The 19,969-nt window shown below is 37.9% G+C and overlaps 1 protein-coding gene across 1 annotated transcript in view; it reads left to right on the top strand.

Moving 5' to 3' along the window:
• Positions 1–19,969, top strand: part of LOC121640653 (receptor-type tyrosine-protein phosphatase delta-like) — a 113,616-nt gene that overhangs the window by 64,079 nt on the left and 29,568 nt on the right. The window contains exons 5-21 of the mRNA XM_041986456.1: positions 632–820; positions 1,958–1,966; positions 2,690–2,707; positions 5,791–5,901; positions 7,064–7,075; positions 9,780–10,049; positions 10,878–11,459; positions 11,924–12,069; positions 12,655–12,799; positions 14,431–14,736; positions 15,660–15,853; positions 16,201–16,227; positions 16,688–16,805; positions 17,159–17,746; positions 18,157–18,257; positions 18,351–18,607; positions 19,746–19,839. Coding sequence (XP_041842390.1) covers positions 632–820; positions 1,958–1,966; positions 2,690–2,707; positions 5,791–5,901; positions 7,064–7,075; positions 9,780–10,049; positions 10,878–11,459; positions 11,924–12,069; positions 12,655–12,799; positions 14,431–14,736; positions 15,660–15,853; positions 16,201–16,227; positions 16,688–16,805; positions 17,159–17,746; positions 18,157–18,257; positions 18,351–18,607; positions 19,746–19,839 — 3,167 coding nt within the window. The remainder of the gene's footprint in view (positions 1–631; positions 821–1,957; positions 1,967–2,689; positions 2,708–5,790; positions 5,902–7,063; positions 7,076–9,779; positions 10,050–10,877; positions 11,460–11,923; positions 12,070–12,654; positions 12,800–14,430; positions 14,737–15,659; positions 15,854–16,200; positions 16,228–16,687; positions 16,806–17,158; positions 17,747–18,156; positions 18,258–18,350; positions 18,608–19,745; positions 19,840–19,969) is intronic.

Raw genomic sequence — 19,969 nt, 5'->3', positions numbered from 1 at the left:
GGGTATTTAATACTAAAGTATTTTTAGTTAGTTTAGTTAGAATTGTTAGCAGCTGTCTACCAAATAGAGACATTTTCTCTTCATTTCAATGGAAGTTCAAATGACCAAATATCTTTCTAAACTTTTAATTGAAATGACATTTCCTGAAGTGAGTGTGTCTGTCTATCTATCTATCGATCTATCGATCTATCTGTCTATCTATCTATCGATCTATCGATCTATCTGTCTATCTATCTATCGATCTATCGATCTATCTGTCTATCTATCTATCTATCTATCTATCTATCTATATATCTATATATCTATCTATTGATAGATCGATAGATATATAGATATATATATATATATATATATATATATATATATATGTATAGATAGATATATTAGTCCATCCTTCATCACTTTTTGTATGTCCCAGCCAATCGCAATCCTGTAAGGAAAAATACTACACAAGTTTTCCCTTAGAACGTCAGCATTCCTGTTCTGTCTCTTGTGCTGTCTTCAGTCCGCATATCTCTGCATTTTTCTCTTAATGTCCTCGGGCTTTCCCTCTTCACTAGCACAAGCTTTAATAAGTAACGCTGACATGTTCAGTCTGACGTCTGCCACAATATCTCCCACCTGTTTCCAGAGGACCAGCTGCCCCCTGGTTTCCCCACCATAGACATGGGCCCACAGTTGAAAGTGGTGGAGCGAACACGCACTGCCACCATGCTCTGTGCTGCCAGCGGCAACCCTGACCCAGACATCTCCTGGTTCAAAGACTTTCTTCCTGTCAACACCACCAACAACAATGGACGCATTAAACAGCTCAGATCAGGTAGGTTTCCTCTGCCAAAAACACAATTATAAAGCAGGGTTTCTTCTTTCTTGTTTTCTTCTATCTGATCTGCTCCCCTGTTGAATCCTCTGTTCTTTCATCCTCTACTTCCTCCCATGATTTAACTTCTCATTTGGCTTTTTATTTTATAGGTAATGGCATTGTTTCTACTATTTCCTGTTCTCTACTCTATGTATGCCCCTCTGTGTGTCGTCTGTACAGTATGTGTTTCCCTTTGTCTTCCAGTGTTGTCATGGGCTGTTGGGATTGTTGCTGTGTTTGCTGGCTTCCACCCTAACTTCTACCATCATTGCTCACTGCTGTGACTATTTACAATGAATTATTTTTGCCGTTTTGAGTTCATTTACTTTCCACTGCATTGGTGCAAAATTTTTTAACCACCATTTTCTTCATTTCTTCTGTCTTTTTATTTTATAACAGTTATTATTCAACATTCAACTTCATTCAGAACCGACTAAGGAGTGTACATGCTTTTAAAATAGGATCCAGGAAAGCAAATGAATCAATGTGCTTATGCATTTTTCTGAAAATATTTTTTTAAAAAGCATTTTAAGGTTAAACAAAAAAAAGGAAAGAAAAAAATATTTTTATTGTAGGCACTAATCAGCCACCTTAGTGCATAAAATGTCAGAAATCTTACACCTCCCTCTTAATTCTTTGAATTTGCAGTCCCTGCTTTAATGTTTTGATGCCAAATTTGTTTTTATTTGTATTTGATACACCCTAATAAGCCCTTACACCCCAGTTTCCCCAGTTTGATTTTGATATTTCATTAGAGAAATTCTTCTATTTTCCAAAAATTCTATTATAGCTAACAGCGCTATGTGCCAGCTGACAACACAATAGCATAACAACTTAGATTTCAGTCTTGTCTGTTTGACCACCTGTCTTCACAGATTTCACAGCTGTCCTTTGTTAAATCATCATGTTAACCTTACTTCCTTGCTGGTTTGTTTTCAGTAGAACTGTGTCAAATTAACCCTTATTTCTAACCTGAGACTTTGATTCACGTAGAGTTGCTAAATCATTAACAAAACCTTGTTAACTAAAATTACTTAAAGAATATAATCATATTCTTATGCTGTCTTTCTTCTCTCTATATTTTTAAATCTACAGAATCCTTTGGTAAGTGCTTAGCTCTAAAGCACACATCACCCCACTAATTTCCATGTTCCTACAATAATTAAAATGCATGGCATGCATTTTACTAACAGATAGTTTAGTTTCAGGGCTACAACTATAGATGCACACACTCTTCCCTCACTTCCACAGTGTTCAAGTGTCCTACCACTATATCATCACCTTATCTAGAGATTATGATCACTAAACCTTAGTTTAATTCTGTCATATACTGACCCGAGTAATGATCTGTCCTCACATGTTTGTTCCTCACTACTTATCCACCACTTACTCACTTAATTTTTTAAACATCAGCACCTTAGGTATTGGAAGTTCAAGAGCTTTAGGGAGGTGACCAGCTCTGCTTAGTTCAGATGAAGATCTTTTGTCAGTCCTATACACAGTCCTGAAAGTCTTTCCCCTTCAGTAGATGGTCCTCAGAAGGCATTGCCACTTCCAAAATGGCACCTCCCTCTTGGTACATCAATGTACAAGTTCTTCTCTCTGACCTATGCTTTTTCTATGATTCTATGAATCCTGTCTCTCTTTGCCAGTAGAGTACAGAAAAGTTCTTACTCTCTTTCTCTTTCCTTTCTCTGTCCTGTAGTACCTTTATTTACATACCCTGTTAAATCTAATTTGATTCTTCTTCCAAAGCCCCCAGCCTCTATCTACTCGTACTAATGCTTCTTCTTTCTAATCTTATTTGCATTCATATTATCCACCCAGGTGGTACACCAATAAGAGGTAAGAGTGCTGAACTGACGTTCACAGAATGAAAATAATACTAATTCATTCTTGCTGTCAACCCATCCATTCACCTGAATCACCTCCATTCTTGTCCTGTTTACCAAGACCAGAAACCATTACGTTCACATGGACCATATTTCTTCTTTGTCCTGTTTTGTTGACTAAATTAGTGTTTCATCATTTGTCTACGCTTTATTTACTCCTTTGTATTCTTGTTTCAAAGCCCGTTTAGCTCAGTTGTGATATGCTTGCCTTGGCTCAAATAAGCATATCCAATGACAATTTTTTTTCCCAAACTATATTTTTACGTTCATTTTTGTTTTCTTTTTGGCCATAGCGAATCATGTGTCCCTCTTTTTGTCCAACTAAAACAACCAAGCATTTTTTCCCCCTTAGCTGTTCTTGTTCAGCACTAAAAATATGCACAGATGCTGTGGAATCACGCAGGCATGCTGAAGACAACATTGCTCTCCTCTGCTTTTTTCTCCCAAAGAATTCTTTCTATCTTTGCAAACTATTTTTTCCATTTCTTCTATTTGCTTTCCTCTCCTGTACCTCTACAAAAAAAAAAGCCCAAACAACCACTTTTTTGATAAAGTTTCTACGGTGCTTTTTTTCCCCCCTCTTTCACCTATTTTTCTTACTTTTCTTGGGTTTGGAGGCTATTTTACTTTTTGACTTTTTTTTTTTTCTTCAGGGTTTGGGAAAGGCAAACAGTAGAGTCTGGCGAGGACCTGATTGGCTCATTTTTGCCGTGTGACATGGAGCTGGAGAGTTGTTGATGCATAAAGCCATTTTTCTCTGGGTCATGTGACACCACACTGCTGATCCCATTAGTGGATTTTTATGGGTGTCTTTTGTGGCTTTCACAAGCTAAAGCAGTGGTTGGTTGCATTCTTGTTGGCTCAGGCCGATATTTTGAATTTTGTCTTCTAATACAATTGCATTTTATTTTTCAGCTAAGGGTTGTCAGAAGGTTGTAAGTTGTGTCGACATACATTTCTTGATAAGATTTGCATGTCAAAACTTTTGTTACAGAGGGTTATATGTTGGTTTTGCCTTACATAATACTTCAATTACATTTTTTCCAGATATCTGAGCAGCATTTTTCAAATTTTTTCTATGCGCTGCATTTTTTTTGAAAGTTGCTTCACCCAGGTGAAGTCCCAAATTAATCCCTAGGCTGAATATTACAACTGATCTGTGATTGAATATACTAAAAAAAAAAAAAAAAAAAAAAAAAACATACCTAAATTTCTTTCTTTCAATTGTCCTCCCTTGTTATGCTGCTTTCTTATACTGTAAACCTCTTTTTGTTTGATCCATGTTTCCCTGAAGCAGTATCACTCATCCCCATATTGACCAGTCCAGTGACATGTTGTATTTTGATGGACTTGCCCCTATTCTTCCAAGTAAATCTTACTACATTTTTTTGTTAACATTGGGCCCAGGATGAGTGTCATTTTAAGACCTTATAAGACATCGTTTTTTTTTTATCTTTAAAGATATCATTAACAATGTAAATGTATAAACTATAAAATATAACTTAGGTGTATATTATGTTTTTTGTTTTTGGTTTAAACTGTTTTCATTTGTGTGTGTTTTCTAGCTCTGTTAAGGGAAACAGTTAGTTGTTTTGCAATGTCTTGCATGGTTATCATCTGCAGCTATCCCTTACCTAGGCGAATCTTTGTTTACATCTTTTTGCGCATGCGCGTTTGGTTGGGTGGCAAGAAGACCTGTTGAGATGGCGGAACCTGCTAGCATAAACAAGAAAGTAAGCGGGCGAAATCCAAATTATATAAGTACGCTAAGCTCCGAAGACCAGAGGAGGTTTAGAGAGAAACTAAAAATTTGTGTTGCAGACAAAATCGAACAAATACAAAGCCCATATGAAGTCTGGGATGACGAAAAATACTGGTCTGACTCACCTGCATCTTGGCCACAGATGTGCTGGGGAGATATTTATTCTTATTTAGTTGAAAGCCCTGGACCCTTCACCCACGAGAAGTTAAAAGCTTTTAAAAGCCTCGAAGCTTATAACTATTTTGTTTCAAGAAAGGTTGCGCCAATCTTTTCGGTGAAACAAAAATCAGTGGTCGTGCTCAAAGCGGAGGTCAGACCCGGCCAAGCAGAGTCACAGCGTGATTCGCATCTTCCGTGGGTGATCGCCCAAGAAACCGGTGAAATAATCACATGTCACTGCGACTGCAAAGCCGGGTAAGGCTTTATTTATCAGTGCCTTTGAATTTTTTATTTTAAATCTAATGACTGTTTTTCAATTTTATTGGTCCTGTTAACTATAATTTAAATGGCGTTTGGTCTATCGTGAAAAACGATCATAACATCTTACAAAATTTTTCTTTCAAATCCAGTCTAGGAGAAACATGCAGTCATGTAGCAGCTTTAATGTTTAAAGTAGAAACAGCGGTCAGGATAGGACTTACAACAGCTGCGTGTACCAGTGAGGCTTGCAGGTATCAAAGCACGTATCATAGCACGTAACCATTTCCTTCTTTTTTCGGTGGGAATGCGGAAAAACTTTTTGTTGGGCCCCCAACGAGCCGTACAGCCAATCACACAACACGAGTGAACCATGTAGTAGATCGCCCTCAAACTCCAAACGCAAAGAAATCCAGCTAACAGATGCAGCTTCTTGCCACCCAATACCGTGATGCAATGCGGCAAAAGGTAAACACTGACGTCACAAAAGATTCGCCTATAGTGGGATTACACAGTCTCCATTTAACCTTAGCCAATAGGTCCAGTTGTGATACTGATTGGAGGATGAAGTCTAAAATATATTGTTCCTAGTAACTAATACCAGGATGTAATTTTATTCATGCAGTATCGGAGACTGTTTAATAATAATTTTCCTCAAACTGTCCAAACTGCTAAGGTGTGAAAGGATAAAGAAAACTAGAAATGGAGGGGGCTTAAGTTGGCCTCCTTAAGGCCAAACAACCTTGTTTTCTGTTTTTTCTTTTTTTTTTTTTTTTCATTTTTGCTTATGAACTTGATGCTAATAAATCAAGTTTAACCACATATACTTCGCTGCCCCGTTTGTTATTCCCAACTAGGAGCCCTCCAGATAGAGCAAAGCGAAGAGTCTGACCAGGGGAAGTATGAATGTGTGGCAACCAACAACGATGGAACCCGTTATTCTGCCCCAGCAAATCTCTATGTCAGAGGTAGGAAACGTGTCTTAAAACCACCAGTATGCTTCTGTCAAACATGGTAATAACATTTTCTTTAAAATTCATGAGAAATGTTTAAATCAGCCAATAAAGTCTACAGGGGCCATGTTCTGTGAGGTCATTGTAAGTATGCTCCATTTTGGTTTATTTTCTCTTCCTTGCACTTGGCTTACCTGCACAGATTTGAACCTACAGTGCTATGTTATTTGTTTCTGGTCTGTTCTGTTGGTTATCCCAAGTCTAACACTAGTGATGAAACTGATTGCTGCGTTTATCTACTAATTACTTTTAAAACCTGCTTGGTGGGGGTGGTAAAGGGTAGGCAGATCTCCTCCATTGGTCCCTAATGTATTCCACCAGTATAAAGGATACAGTTAACCAAATTTTGTTAGTGATCATGTATTTCTTGTTTTGTTTTTTGTTAGTTTTTGTTTAGTTTTTTTTTTTAAGAGAACTTAATGTGCTATCAATCATCCAAGTATATTACACACTTCTAATACTACCTCACATATAAAATAGGCCTGTAAAAAACAGTGCAACACTTGTGTTAGCTACAGGTTTTAAATCTGTTATTCTGCTAAAATTAAATAATCTTGTACTTGCGGCGCAGTTGAGATATCATTTGTTTTTATCTACATTTTCTATCTACAAGATCCTCTGTAAATTTTTTTTGATATAGTCAAGTTTTGTTGTTTAACTGTTTGCATTGAAATTTATTTAACAGATTATTATTATTTTTTCCACATCAACTCTACAATGCTCCTTAGTCCTATGGTTAACTTCTATAAACATTATGCTACCAACCAGCTTGAAGTATATTTAATAAAATATATAATAAAGCTAAACTACACATATATTTCTGATTATTATAAGCTAACCACATGGCTTGGGCAGAACATATAAAAGTAATTATTATTTCTTTCTTTTTGTCAATTATAAATGTTGAGCTCAGATAGGTGAAACTATTGTTCTATAACCTGGGTGTCAGGGACATACAAGGGGCTCCCTCCACCCTAGAGAGTTATGGTCCTTTGAGGGTTTTTTGCGCAGCATTTTTAACACTATAAACATGGCCTTTTTACTCTCTGTGTTTCCCTTGTTTTTTCTCCTTTCCTCATTTCATTTTTTTCTGCATCAAATTCCCTACATTCCTCAGAGCTACGAGAAGGTTGGTGTGTTTTTACTTTTTGAACACAACACAAAACAGAAACAACTTTTTTTTTTTTTTTTCCCCCTTCCAGGTCATTACAGTGAAATGCACATTAAAGATACTGAGATATAAGCACAGATGCAGTACCTTGGATTTTTTTGTTTCCCCCCATTTTTTTGCTTCTATCAGTATCATTTCACTCTCTGTTGTACATTCAGTGTTTATGTTGCCATTGAGAATGCCCCTGGTCCTTGTCAGAATGCTTGACTGTCCAACAGGTGGTGCATGTTTGCATCTTTAAGGTGGGACGGTGGGGAAGATATTTGCATCTGCCTGACGGTCTATTTGCATGATCACCTGTTAATGTTTGAACTAGTTATCCCCTTTCCCCAGTCTTTACCTTGTCAGTGTTCCTGCTTGGTTTTTCTGATAACTCTTAAGCATAGCACACCAGTAGGGTAAAAAGACCTTAAAAGGAAGCAGGAACAAGTTGTTGACTGATGTGGGTTTTCTGCATGTAGCCATTTAAGCAGTTTCCCTCTGGCACTCTCTCCAGCTGAATTTTTTCACAGATAAACGTATGCTCAAGAAAAATACACCCTTTGCTGCAATTGGCACTAAAGTCAAGCGTCAAGCTGGAAAAACAATTTTGCCCGCAGAGATTATACATTTCCTTGGATGAGGATGTTACTGCTCTGGAAGTCATGAAAGAATCATGCATTTAGAGTGTTATCCACAAGTCTTGACAAATGTAATGATATTCAAATGAGCAGGATAATATTATGTCTGTGGGGAGCGTGATCCAATTGGATATTAATTAAATATTGAGTGAGAGAAACGTTGTATTTAATAATGCAAGCAGTTCCCCTAGATTTCCTCTCTGGAGAGCTGCAGTCTGCTCAACAGAATGGGCTTTGTGAATTAGTAGCAGACAGTAGGAAGTGCATGGTCCTTGTTATAGTCAAGTGTAGTAAATATCTCCACAAATAAGTATATTACAGACCCACTATATTAAGAGGGTGCATTAACAGACAATAAATATCAGTATTCAAATGATTACAAGTGACATATTACATGACAGTTATTTGAAGGCTTACTTGAACTAAATAATATAAACTAAGATAACAGTAATCCATCCTGAATGCCATGAGCAGTAACACTGACTTCACGTATAATCTGAATGCTCCCTTTAAGTTGTATAATGGTACCTGGTTGTCTCTGTCCGGTTTTGTCCTTATGTTCCTCACATTTTTTGCAGACAAATCCAAACTAATAAATTGTTTTGTATGATGATGTTCTTTCCTTTTCTCTCTGCTCTCCCTTGGTCCTCCCAGAACCTTTAGCTTGTGCAACATTTACACAAGACTAACCCTTCCATTTGCATTATGTGATGCCCTTTGATTACTTATTTTGTCCTGCAGCACTTTCCCTGCTATAACTCCTTTACATGCTTGTCTCCAGGAGTCTCATAATTTCCTTGTATGCATGATGGACTTTTGCTCCCCTCTACAAGGCCTTTAGGCCATCCATGTGTCCATAACATTGTAGATTTAAGTTCATTTAAAATTTTATAGCAAAGTTGTAGCTTTTTATTTTCTGATTTAGATTTTTATTGATTTATTTTGTTTTTTTTTTTCCATAGGGGATAGGGATAGCTGCTGGAGTTGTCAAATGATATGCATTTATCAGTCCATTTTAATATCATACATTATACTACAGTGCTGCAAAATGTAGATTCACTGTTTAAAAAAAAAGCCATATGAGGCAGTTGAGTGTTTAAAGATTGATAATCAAACAGATGTGTATATTTTATTGTCTTATATTATATTCTCCTCATAAGAAAGTTGGTTTTCCTTAAATATGAATGACCTCTGCTGGCCCTTTCTGTCCAACCACAGTTATAGAACTGTAGCGCTCATGAACCCTTTCAAATTAGCAGCAGTTAATGTTCGTGGTTTTGACTCCTTGTCAGGCACACACTGATTCATAGAACCAATAAGTGAAATGTGGATACATTAATGCTTTATGAACCAGCATAACTTTTTCTTCTCTGATAAGCTAAAGATATCTCATTTGTTATTGAAATTACAAGAATTTGGTGTTAAAGGTTTATATTTTTTGACCACTTTATTTGGGTCAGTTTTTTCCCAGAGATGGTATTATCACTGTTAAATTCATGTAGTGTTAATGCATAACATTTGGCAGCCCTAGTTTATATTTGCACCACACCAGAAAAGCACAGAATGACATCATTCCTCTCTGTTGTCTGTGCAGCTCCAGTCTAGTATCTATTTGTCTGTATGATGTGAGGATGTGATGTGCAGCACATTATCTCACATCAGCTGGAAGTGCGCAGCCCAAAAGTTGTTTCTTTGCATACAACTGTGGAGTGCTGTTGACTCTCCATATATCTGTACCAATGTGATGCAGTAGTTTGTGCATGGTGCTCGTGCTGGTGTTTACCCATTCACCATGAAATCGAATTCTGAGATGGAATACACCTAAAATGTTCAATTTTTATCATAAACTACCTGTTAAAGAAACAGGTTGTTTTTATGCTATGATTAATGCTTTAACATTTTACTAATATTCTTATTTATATAAATATTAAAGTGTCTTGTTTGGTCAACATTCAGGGAAATACAAAATCGTTTTTTTTATAAAGAAACAGGGTTGTTGCAGTTTCTGTTTGGTGTTCACTTCATTTTGTCTTTTTTTCCAGTGCGCCGGGTGCCACCACGATTCTCCATTCCACCTACAGACAATGAGATCATGCCAGGCGGCAGTGTTAATATCACTTGTGTGGCAGTAGGCTCTCCCATGCCATATGTCAAGTGGATGCTGGGTGCTGAGGACCTTACCCCAGAGGACGACATGCCCATTGGACGTAACGTCTTGGAGCTTACAGATGTCCGGCAGTCAGCCAATTACACATGTGTGGCCATGTCAACCCTTGGGGTGATAGAGGCAGTGGCACAGATAACAGTAAAAGGTAAAGGCGCTTCTTATCACTTCCATTCATAATGAATGACTGCAACATCTATAGAAATTCTAAGGATATAAGTGCATATAGAAGCTTTGTTTTTATCTCTTACTGCCACAACAAGCTATATTCAGAGATTTCCTTAAATTTTTCCACAAACTTTGATGCCAGTCTCACAAGCATTTGATGTCAGATTGAAAAAACAGTGATAGTGAAGTGCTTATCTCTCAGCCAGAGAACTACACAGCCACAAGCTCACCATTTCTAATTGGAAGATGTAGGCAGGCAGGAGGGGGTATGTTGAAGTAGAAATGTAGTGACTATTTGTTTGGTGTCCTCTGTAGACATTGGACTTATCTGAGGGTAATCATATCTGTGCTGCAGTGTACCAGAAAGATATCCCAGATTGTTGTTGTCATGTTCTTGTGCACACCAGGGACAGGGCCCCCATTCACACACTCTCTGCTTTGTTTTTCCGAGACATTACATAGAGATATTAGTCACAATATAACAGTCAGGCAGCTCTCCCAGTAGCCTACTTCAGATGGCATATAAAGACAATCTATTGCCCTGATATCTTTTGCTGTGTGCCACAGTGTGGGGGAATTAAAGCAATAAATTTACCTGTTTAATTATTAAAGAGATAACGAGAAATCTAAGATTAACGACAACAACAGCACTGTTTAATGCTGAACATGGAGAATACAAGCTTGTATCTCCATGGCTCAAAGGTGTCCTTGGTTTATAGAATAAATTACTCAACAGAGATAAAACTTTTGACCGTTTCCCATAAATTTAGCATTTTAATTCATATTTATGTAATGATTCTCATCACAGCATTACCCAAGGCTCCTGGCATTCCTGTAGTAACCGAACGCACAGCAACCAGCATAACATTGACTTGGGACTCTGGTAATCCTGAACCAGTGTCCTATTACATCATCCAACACAAGTCCAAGTACTCAGACGACTTGTACAAAGAGATTGATGGCGTAGCCACCACCAGGTACAGTGTGGGAGGGCTCAGCCCTTACTCTGACTATGAGTTTCGGGTGGTGGCGGTTAACAACATTGGACGAGGGCCGCCCAGCGAAAGCATCGAGGCCAAAACAGCAGAGCAGGCCCCGAGCACTGCCCCAAGGCAGGTCCGAGGTCACATGATGAGCACCACAACAGCAGTCATCCAGTGGGATGAACCAGAGGAGGCTAACGGACAGATCATGGGCTACAGAGTCTATTACACCATGGATGCGTCTCAGCATGTTAACCTCTGGGAGAAGCAGATTGTGCGGGGATCCAACTTTGTCACCATCCAGGGCCTCATTCCAAATAAGACGTATTACATCAAGGTTTTGGCCTACACATCGGTAGGTGATGGGCCCCTCTCTCCAGACCTGCAAATCATCGCTAAAACTGGAGGTGGGTTTACTCTCCTTATACAAGAATCCTGGTGACAATTAATATACAACACGAGCAAGTTTGAAATTTGTTCCTAGTCTACAGTTTAACTCAGTCACAAATATTCTTGCAGTTCATTTTTTCTTCCCCCCCTCATTAGCAGGGTATAGTTGTGCATTGTAAACACATATAAACATCTCCAGGCTGTCAACTAACATTTCGGTTTGCTTTTCAATTAGGCAAGAAAAAATGTTTAGCTTTAGAAAGTCAATTCAAAACACACAGCTAAAAAGTTGTCTGGTTACTTCTTAATGAAAAAATTTAAAGAAGAATGCATTATGTTTTATTTACACTGCCTGCTTTGACAGAGCTGCATCTCACTGTGGATACTGATGCAAAAACAGTGTGACTGAAATGAAAGTAAATCATGCAGAATATTAAGAGTAATATAATGTAATAAAAACATCTCTTTGTTGAAATTCCAGTTCCCTCCCAACCGACTGACTTCAAAGGAGAAGCCAAATCAGAAACAAGTATTTTACTTTCATGGAACGCTCCGGCACAGACTGGACAAGAAAATTCAGTCACGGGATATGAGCTCATGTATAGCAAGAAAGACGACAGAGAGGAGGTAATTATATTACAATGTGAAGTCACTGAGTTCAGTATTCAGAGTTTAAGTCTGTAATTGCATATTCAGTAGTGTCAATGTAATTAAATTTTGTTGTGCAGTTATATTGTATTATAAGACTTGATTTTTACCCTCCTGCTCTGTCCATGATAACAATGTCATGAGCACTTAACTGGACATAGCTGGAAAATATTTCAGTGTCCTATTATCATTCAATTTATATTTATGAGCTTGACATTTACAGATCATTGGTAAGCTAAATCATTTGCTCATATATTGTCAGTCTTGTAAGAATATCAACAAAATACATGATATGTGTAATGCTGTACTAATTTTGGTGTTTCAAGACTCACAAGTAGATCATGATGTATGATAAATCAGCAATTTAAGGGTTCTAACTTTTCTTTTTACACTTGTAATATTGTCTGACACTAGCTTTGAAGGTAGAGGGTCACATTTAGATTAAATCTGCATATTAAAATAATGCTGTCTGCAGAATCTAACTGTATAAAACAATATTCTTTTGCCAATGTGCATATTCACTGTTTTTATATGAAATCTCACAATGTCAAACTCTCTTCACAGAAACAAATCAGCTTTGAACCAACAACAACATACCTTCTGAAGGACTTGAAGCCCTTCACTACTTATACTTTTCGGCTGGCAGCCCGTAGTAAACATGGAGTTGGAGCTTACACCAGTGAGATATCTGCAGAAACTCCACAGACACGTAGGTCTTCTTCCTTATCTGACAGAGTTTGAACTATTTATGAAGAAACACATTTTCAAATGCATTGGATTTTTGTTTTTTCCTTTTATTTTGTGAGAGCAGTAACATCCAAAACATGACAAAACTGGCAGTAATGTCTGACTAAGCTCAGATACATATATATATTTTTCCAGATGCTTGATGCATTTGAAAATTTCTCAAGATGTAAACACTAATCACATAAATAACGACTACCAGATTATGTAGCATTCACTTTAAAAGGGCAGCATGGACAGTGTAAACAGGCTTTCCTGCAAAGTCAGCAGACAAGGTTATAAAAGCCACTTCTTTCCAACTTTGTTGTACCAAATCAGTCTTGGCTAAATTAAATGTTAAAGTTTTTGTATGTGTATGCTCTGATCTTTATATGTGTTATATAAATTAAAGAGCATCATTGGCTTTTAGGATGCCTTGTCTCTTGACATAGCATGTCAGCCAAGAACAGGAGAATATTTACATTTTCAGACTGAGCTTTCTATGTAGCTTTAGTAGTAATAACAAATTGGGACTTAACAAGAGGTTTTGAAAATGGTTAATGTTCCATTCAAATTATAATCAAGAAAAATTTGGACTATTAAGATCATAGAAAGCTCAAAGTAAGAACTACTTTTATAATAAAGGAAAAGACCTCAGATTTATAATAAAATTTAAAAAATTGGATTCTGTTCACTATTACAAATATATATACAGAGCAGGGTCTTTTTTATTACCAGCTAAATATCATTTTTTTTTAAAAAGAAAATAAATAAATACATGACACACAAAACAGTTCATTCTAATGTTTAAATTGGCACATATAGGATAAATCTGAGGGCTTTGACTGACTGATGCAGAGATCAGGTGGGTATAAAAGTTCAAATATCCAAACTCTGCCCAGTCTCGTGTTTTGAGGACATTAAAGAAGGAAAACATTGCATGCCATTGTTATCAGAATCTAATAAATCAGTCATGTCTCCTTGGGAAGTTCTCTGTTGTACAATCAGGCTTTTACCACAAACCAACAGGCTTCGGAAAGGTTGGTGACAAATGCAACATTTTTTCTATTTTAAACTAGCTACAGCATCAACCTTTATGTTTTTGGATTGATGGTAACTGCTTGCAAAATTTGAATTAAGTTTGATGTACTTACTTTCAATGCTTTATCTTGAATTATATCTGAAGTCGTTTGCAATATGTTTTCATTTAGAAATTCAGGATCTAAGAATTAGTATATGAGTATGTATTTTAGTTTCACTTTTTTTTTTTTTTTCCATAGAAAAGGTAAGTGACATACTGTGTTGTAAAGATTCCCCTTTTCTTGTCGACATATTCCATTCATCATGTGTATGGTTTATCTTTGCCTTTGTTTTGTCTTTATTTTTTATATTTCACTGATTTAAAACATGTTTTTCATTTGCCCATGTAAGTCCTTGTCCTTTTTTGTCATTTCATTTTATTTTCCTTTTCTTTTTTTCCTTTGTTTGGTCAATTCTCCATCGTCACCCTGATCAAACCAAAAACTGACACTGAAACTCCAAAACAACAAATTCAACTCAATGAAACAAAATGAAACAAACACCCTGCTCCTGCTACAAAACCAACCCACAAACCAGAACCTGCAGGCCCACCTCAGGAAGTCAAGTGCTCTAGCCCCAGCTCCACCAACATCCTGGTAAGTTGGCGGCCACCCCCAGTGGAATTGCAAAATGGGATCATAACGCAGTACACCATCCAGTATACTGCTACTGGAGGGGAGGATACTACTACCTATCAAATCTCCAGCATCCCTCCAGAAAGCCTTGAATACCTTTTGGAAAACTTGGAAAAATGGACAGAGTACCGTGTGACGGTCAATGCTCATACAGATGTTGGAGCAGGACCGGAGAGCCTTCCACAGCTCATCCGCACAGAGGAGGATGGTATGTGTTCCCAAAGCTCCAGCTGCAAACCCAGTCTACCCCTCTTAACCTACCTAATGAAACACTAACAATCTTGCCTATATCTACCTCTTCTTATCTACCCGCTCTGCCTGCTTCAGAAATTACACGGCTTGATGCTGTCAGCCACATTATGGACATTTTTTTTTTTTTTTTTTTTTTTTTTTGTGTCCCAAACAAACTGTGACTTACACAAGCACTTTTTTTTTACCTTTTTTTTACCCTTCTCCCCTCTCGCTGCTCTATTTCAACAGATGGTATGACATTTTCAGCTGCAGGCCTCCAACTTACAGTCTTTCTTTTTTTTTTTAATATTAACTGCAGCTGTTCTTACTTTTTTATTTTTATTTTTTATATTTTCCTAAAGGCAGAATTTTTTGCCTAATTTTTCACATGACAACAGGAGACATTTTGGAGAGTGGGAACAGCAGAAAGTGGAAAAAATTGGCACTTTTTCAAATATTTTTATGTATATATTTTTCTGTCATTTGATAGACAATCATTTTTTAATTAATTTTTTTTTATTTCACAGCCAAATTCTTCTGCTTGCTTCAAGCATATAAACGTCTTGAAGTCCCTTTTGGCTCCACTTTTCTATTTTCAAAAACACAATTTTATCCCATGTTTTTAAAATCCACTCTACCCATTTTTAATGTTACAAGATTAGGTCAGCTGTCAGACCTGTTTTTGCTGTTGTTTTTTTTCCCTAACCATTGTTGAAATATCAATGTCATGCAGTGCTTGTTGCAGTTTGAGGCACTTTTGTGCTGTTTTTTTTTTTTTTCCTTTTTTTTTTTGGATCACTGCAGCATTTTGCGCTACAGCTTGGGCAAGGCTTAATAAGAGGGTGAAGGGGTTCTCTATAATTTTGACCTTTTTTCTTCTATCCCATGGTGTTCCTCCAGTTCCTAGCGGGCCACCTCGTAAAGTTGAGGTGGAGGCTGTCAACTCCTCATCAATTAAAGTGATCTGGCGTTCACCGGTGCCCACCAAGCAGCACGGTCAGATCCGAGGATACCAGGTGCACTATGTCAGGATGGTTAATGGGGAGCCCACAGGACAGCCAGTCATCAAGGACATCCTGATTGATGATGCCCAGGTACAACACCCCCCACAGCCAGCCACCTCATTCCTCAGGCACAATGTACTGCTATCTCTATATCACCTTTAAATGGGTAACAACAATGTCTTTTATTTATGGTTGAATTATTTGACTCGTACCACATTAATATTGAACTAACTTGTTGACTAATTTTGTTACTGGAAAGATGACACTGATCTTTATTTATCTGTACATATTCATATGCATCATTACTAGTACTTATGCTATATATATTTATCAACACATTTATTTCATGGTTGCAGACAAACTGTGTGTATATTTCCTCATCAGTGAGTTGTTCATTTGGTGTCTCTTTTCTTTTCAAACCTGGATATCATAATCAGTGGGAATATGACGATTCTACTGATCATGTGAGTAGCTAAACATGCTTTCATCCTCCGCATGTCTGGCATGTTGTGAAAATCTCAACATCTTGCTAAAAATACGTTTGTCCCCTTATATTCACTGATAGCTTGAGCATTTTATACCTACTTTGAAAACTAAAGATGAACCTTTTATTCAGAAGAATCAAAGAGAACAGATAAAATTGCAAATCCAAATGGTAATCCATTTTCCATTATCATGGCCTGACAAAGTCATTAGTTTACTCAAAAAGAACTTACCATTAAGTTTTTTTGTTTTTTTTTTAATTTAATGCTTATCAACACTACTCTCATCGAGTGAAATTTGCCTCAGTTGTATGAGATATGAGAGAATGAGTCTGTTCGTGCTGAATGTGCCATCACATCCTACCTTTATCTTTCTGCTTGCACATATCTGCAAATTGGGAAATGAAAGTTCTGCAGCTCAAGTTTTGTATTTCTTTTTCAGGAAATGATCATCACAGAGCTGCAGGCCGAGACCACATACTCCGTTACAGTGGCAGCTTATACGACAAAGGGCGATGGTGCACGCAGCAAGCCCAAACTAATCACCACCACTGGCGCAGGTAATGTAACCATCACTGATGAGAAATACTGCCTTTCTTTTTGCTAATCTATGTAAAAGTGAATTTCCACTCTGCAGAGTAATGAAAAGACTAAAAATGTTTGCACCTGCGCTATCCACATTCAGCAAGTGTGGATGGAGTTCATTTCTGTCGTAAGAAATAACTATCACTTGTGTGACATAGCAATACTGAAGGGATTTAAGATAATGGGAACTTTAGTGATAAAGAAAGGGGAAATCTGAGTGTATACTTAAGACTCACTTCTTTTTTCTCAATGAATCATAGAATAAAACAAGAATAAAATATGTTTTAACCTTTCTAAAAATGGTCCCTTTCTTCATTACTACCATTAGTTCCAGAGAAACCTCGGCTAATGGTCAGTACAACCAACATGGGCACAGCTCTCCTCCAGTGGCATCCCCCAGCAGTAACTCACGGGCCCCTGCAAGGCTATCGCCTTCGCTTTGGCCGCAAAGATGTGGATCCACTCACTGTAATTGAGTTTCCAGAGAGAGAGAACCACTACACAACCAAAGAGATCCATAAGGGAGCCTCATACACTTTCCGCCTTTCAGCACGCAACAAGGTGGGCTTTGGTGAAGAGACAGTCAAAGAAGTAACCACAAATGAGGATGTTCCCAGTGGCTACCCTCAGGACATTAAAGCAGAGGGCGCCACCACCTCCACCATCCAGGTTAGCTGGCAAGCTGTGTTCCTGGCAGAGCGAAATGGCAAAATAGTGAAATACGCTCTGCAGTATAAAGACATCAACAGTCCACGCAGTCCCTCAGAACTCTTCATCACTGCCCCGGAATCAACAGTCATCCTGGATGGCCTTAGGGCTGACACCACTTATGATATTAAAATGTGTGCCTTCACCAGCAAGGGCTCTGGTCCCTATAGCCCAAGTGTCCAATTCAGGACACAGCCTGTGGATCAAGGTAGGACCAGTCCCTGAACTTTCTTAGCCCTTTCCCTAAAAAATCAGCCTTTCCCTGCTCAGCCCTATCCAGCCTCAACTTCCTCTCAATGCCTCACATGGCAGAAGTTGACTCAACCAGAAGACTTTATTAACATACAGCCCTATCATTAGTGTCTTTAATCTTTGATTTAAGAACTCACATGGTATGTATGTATGTCTCTTTATGTCTTGTCAGTTAAGCAAAGGTCAGTCATTAATTTTAAGAGCTGGTGTTTAGGAAAACAAAGGTAAGAGGACAGTGTTGAGTTCAGTGTAGTACTGCTTTCAGTCTGGTTTTGAAGGAGATGATTTCAGGTAAGCACTACTATGGGATGGTTAAAAGAAAATTGATGTTTTGTTTCTAAATCAAATGCTCCCCCTTTCTTTTAGCAGTGTTTGCAAAAAATTTCCACGTGAAAGCTGCTACGAAGACATCGGTGCTACTCACATGGGAAATACCAGAGACCTACAACCCTGCACAACCTTTCACTGTAAGCATTACCAGGCTTCATTTAAAGCTGGTAACTTGAAAACAGAGGAGCACATAGAATGCATCACTACAGTGTCAACTGATTTTCTCATAGATCCTCTATGACAATGGGCTGAGTGTGGAAGTGGATGGAAAGTTAACACAGAAACTAATCACGGGCCTTCAACCAGAGACGCAGTATTCTTTCCTCTTGACTAACCGTGGGAACAGTGCTGGAGGTCTCCAGCATCGCGTGTCCACCAAGACTGCCCCAGATGTTCTCCGTACCAAACCCTACCTGATTGGCAAGACCAACTCAGACGGTATGGTGACTGTAGAGCTACCATCAGTGCAGACATCTGATAAAGTAAGGTAAGCACAAATGATAATCGTAAATGTGATCAGTTTTTAATAAAAGCTACAACCTAAATCTTAATTTGTTATTGCCTAACCTGTTAACTTGAATTTACTAAACCTGTGTTATTGCACAGAGAGTAAAATGTATTAACAACAGATAAAGTTACAGGAAAAAAACAACTTGTTTTAAAAGTCAGAGGGCCCCTCTGAAGTATAGAAGAAGTATATATAGTTTAAATTGCTAGAAATCTGGCTTATAAAGACATTATGACAGCAAGGCACAACTTTCTCTGACCATTATTCATGTCTATAACTTTTTTTTTTTTTTCCAATACACTGCGACTTGAAACAAACAACTTACCATGATAGCTGACCTTGTATGGGGTGATTCTTCCAAAACAGTCATTTATATGCATCCCTGCATTCCAGTGTAATATCCACTTCAACTCAGTCATTACACAATGGAGCTGCCCAACTCATTTAAGCACACTGCTCTAAGCTTTATAAAGTCTCTTAGAGCCTTTCAACAAAGCCCAGGGTTGTCAGAAGGCCAAGGAGCACATCCGATTGCAGATTGAAGCTTCCAAATCATCTTTTTTTTTTTCCTTTTTTTTATGTTGCTGGATGCACTTGGCCTACTGTCTCCCATGCCAGGGCTTAAGCTAATTAGGTTTCCATTAGCCTGCCACAGTGCCATACTGGCTGTTGCTAGCCAGTGCAATGCCTAAGCGTGAAGCCCAACTCTGGCAGGCGGCCGTTATCTTTCTTGCCACCCTGATGAAAGGGTAAAAATCCTTTAATTCTGTATCTTTTCAGCACTCGGAGGTCATTTAATTAGTCCTCAGGAGACATGAGTGATGTGTAACCACACTGACCAACTTCTCAGAACATGCTTAAAACTAAAGGAATTATCTTAATTGAATGATTATGACTTGCACACCTTGCTTAGTTCACAATTATGCATCTATCAGTGTTAGGTTTGGCCATCTGGCTACCCTTTCTAGCATAACTGGGCATGTGAGAGACTAAAGACTTCTGCTTTTGTTCCTGTATCACATTAATTTTGGTTATTTAGTACAAAAGTCCTACGATTTGAAAAAAAAAAATGTTAAGTGCAACTGCCTGTTTCATCTTAACATTTTAACATTTTCAGGGGATATTATATCGTGGTTGTACCTCTGAAGAAGCAGCGCACTGGAAAGTTTTTCAAACCCTGGGACAGTCCAGATGACATGAATCTGGAAGAGGTAGGTTCAAAGCATGACCTGGTTCTAGTCAGTCAGGTAACCAAGATGGAAAATATTACTTGTAAATTTCAAGTTATTCTTTTGTTATTTACTCATTGCATTCAGTTTCTTAACTCAGCCTTCATAATAA

The sequence above is a fragment of the Melanotaenia boesemani genome, chromosome 5 (genome assembly GCF_017639745.1).
Source record: "Melanotaenia boesemani isolate fMelBoe1 chromosome 5, fMelBoe1.pri, whole genome shotgun sequence".
Classification (NCBI taxonomy): Eukaryota; Metazoa; Chordata; class Actinopteri; order Atheriniformes; family Melanotaeniidae; genus Melanotaenia; species Melanotaenia boesemani.
This window is presented reverse-complemented; position numbering and strand designations above follow the sequence as displayed.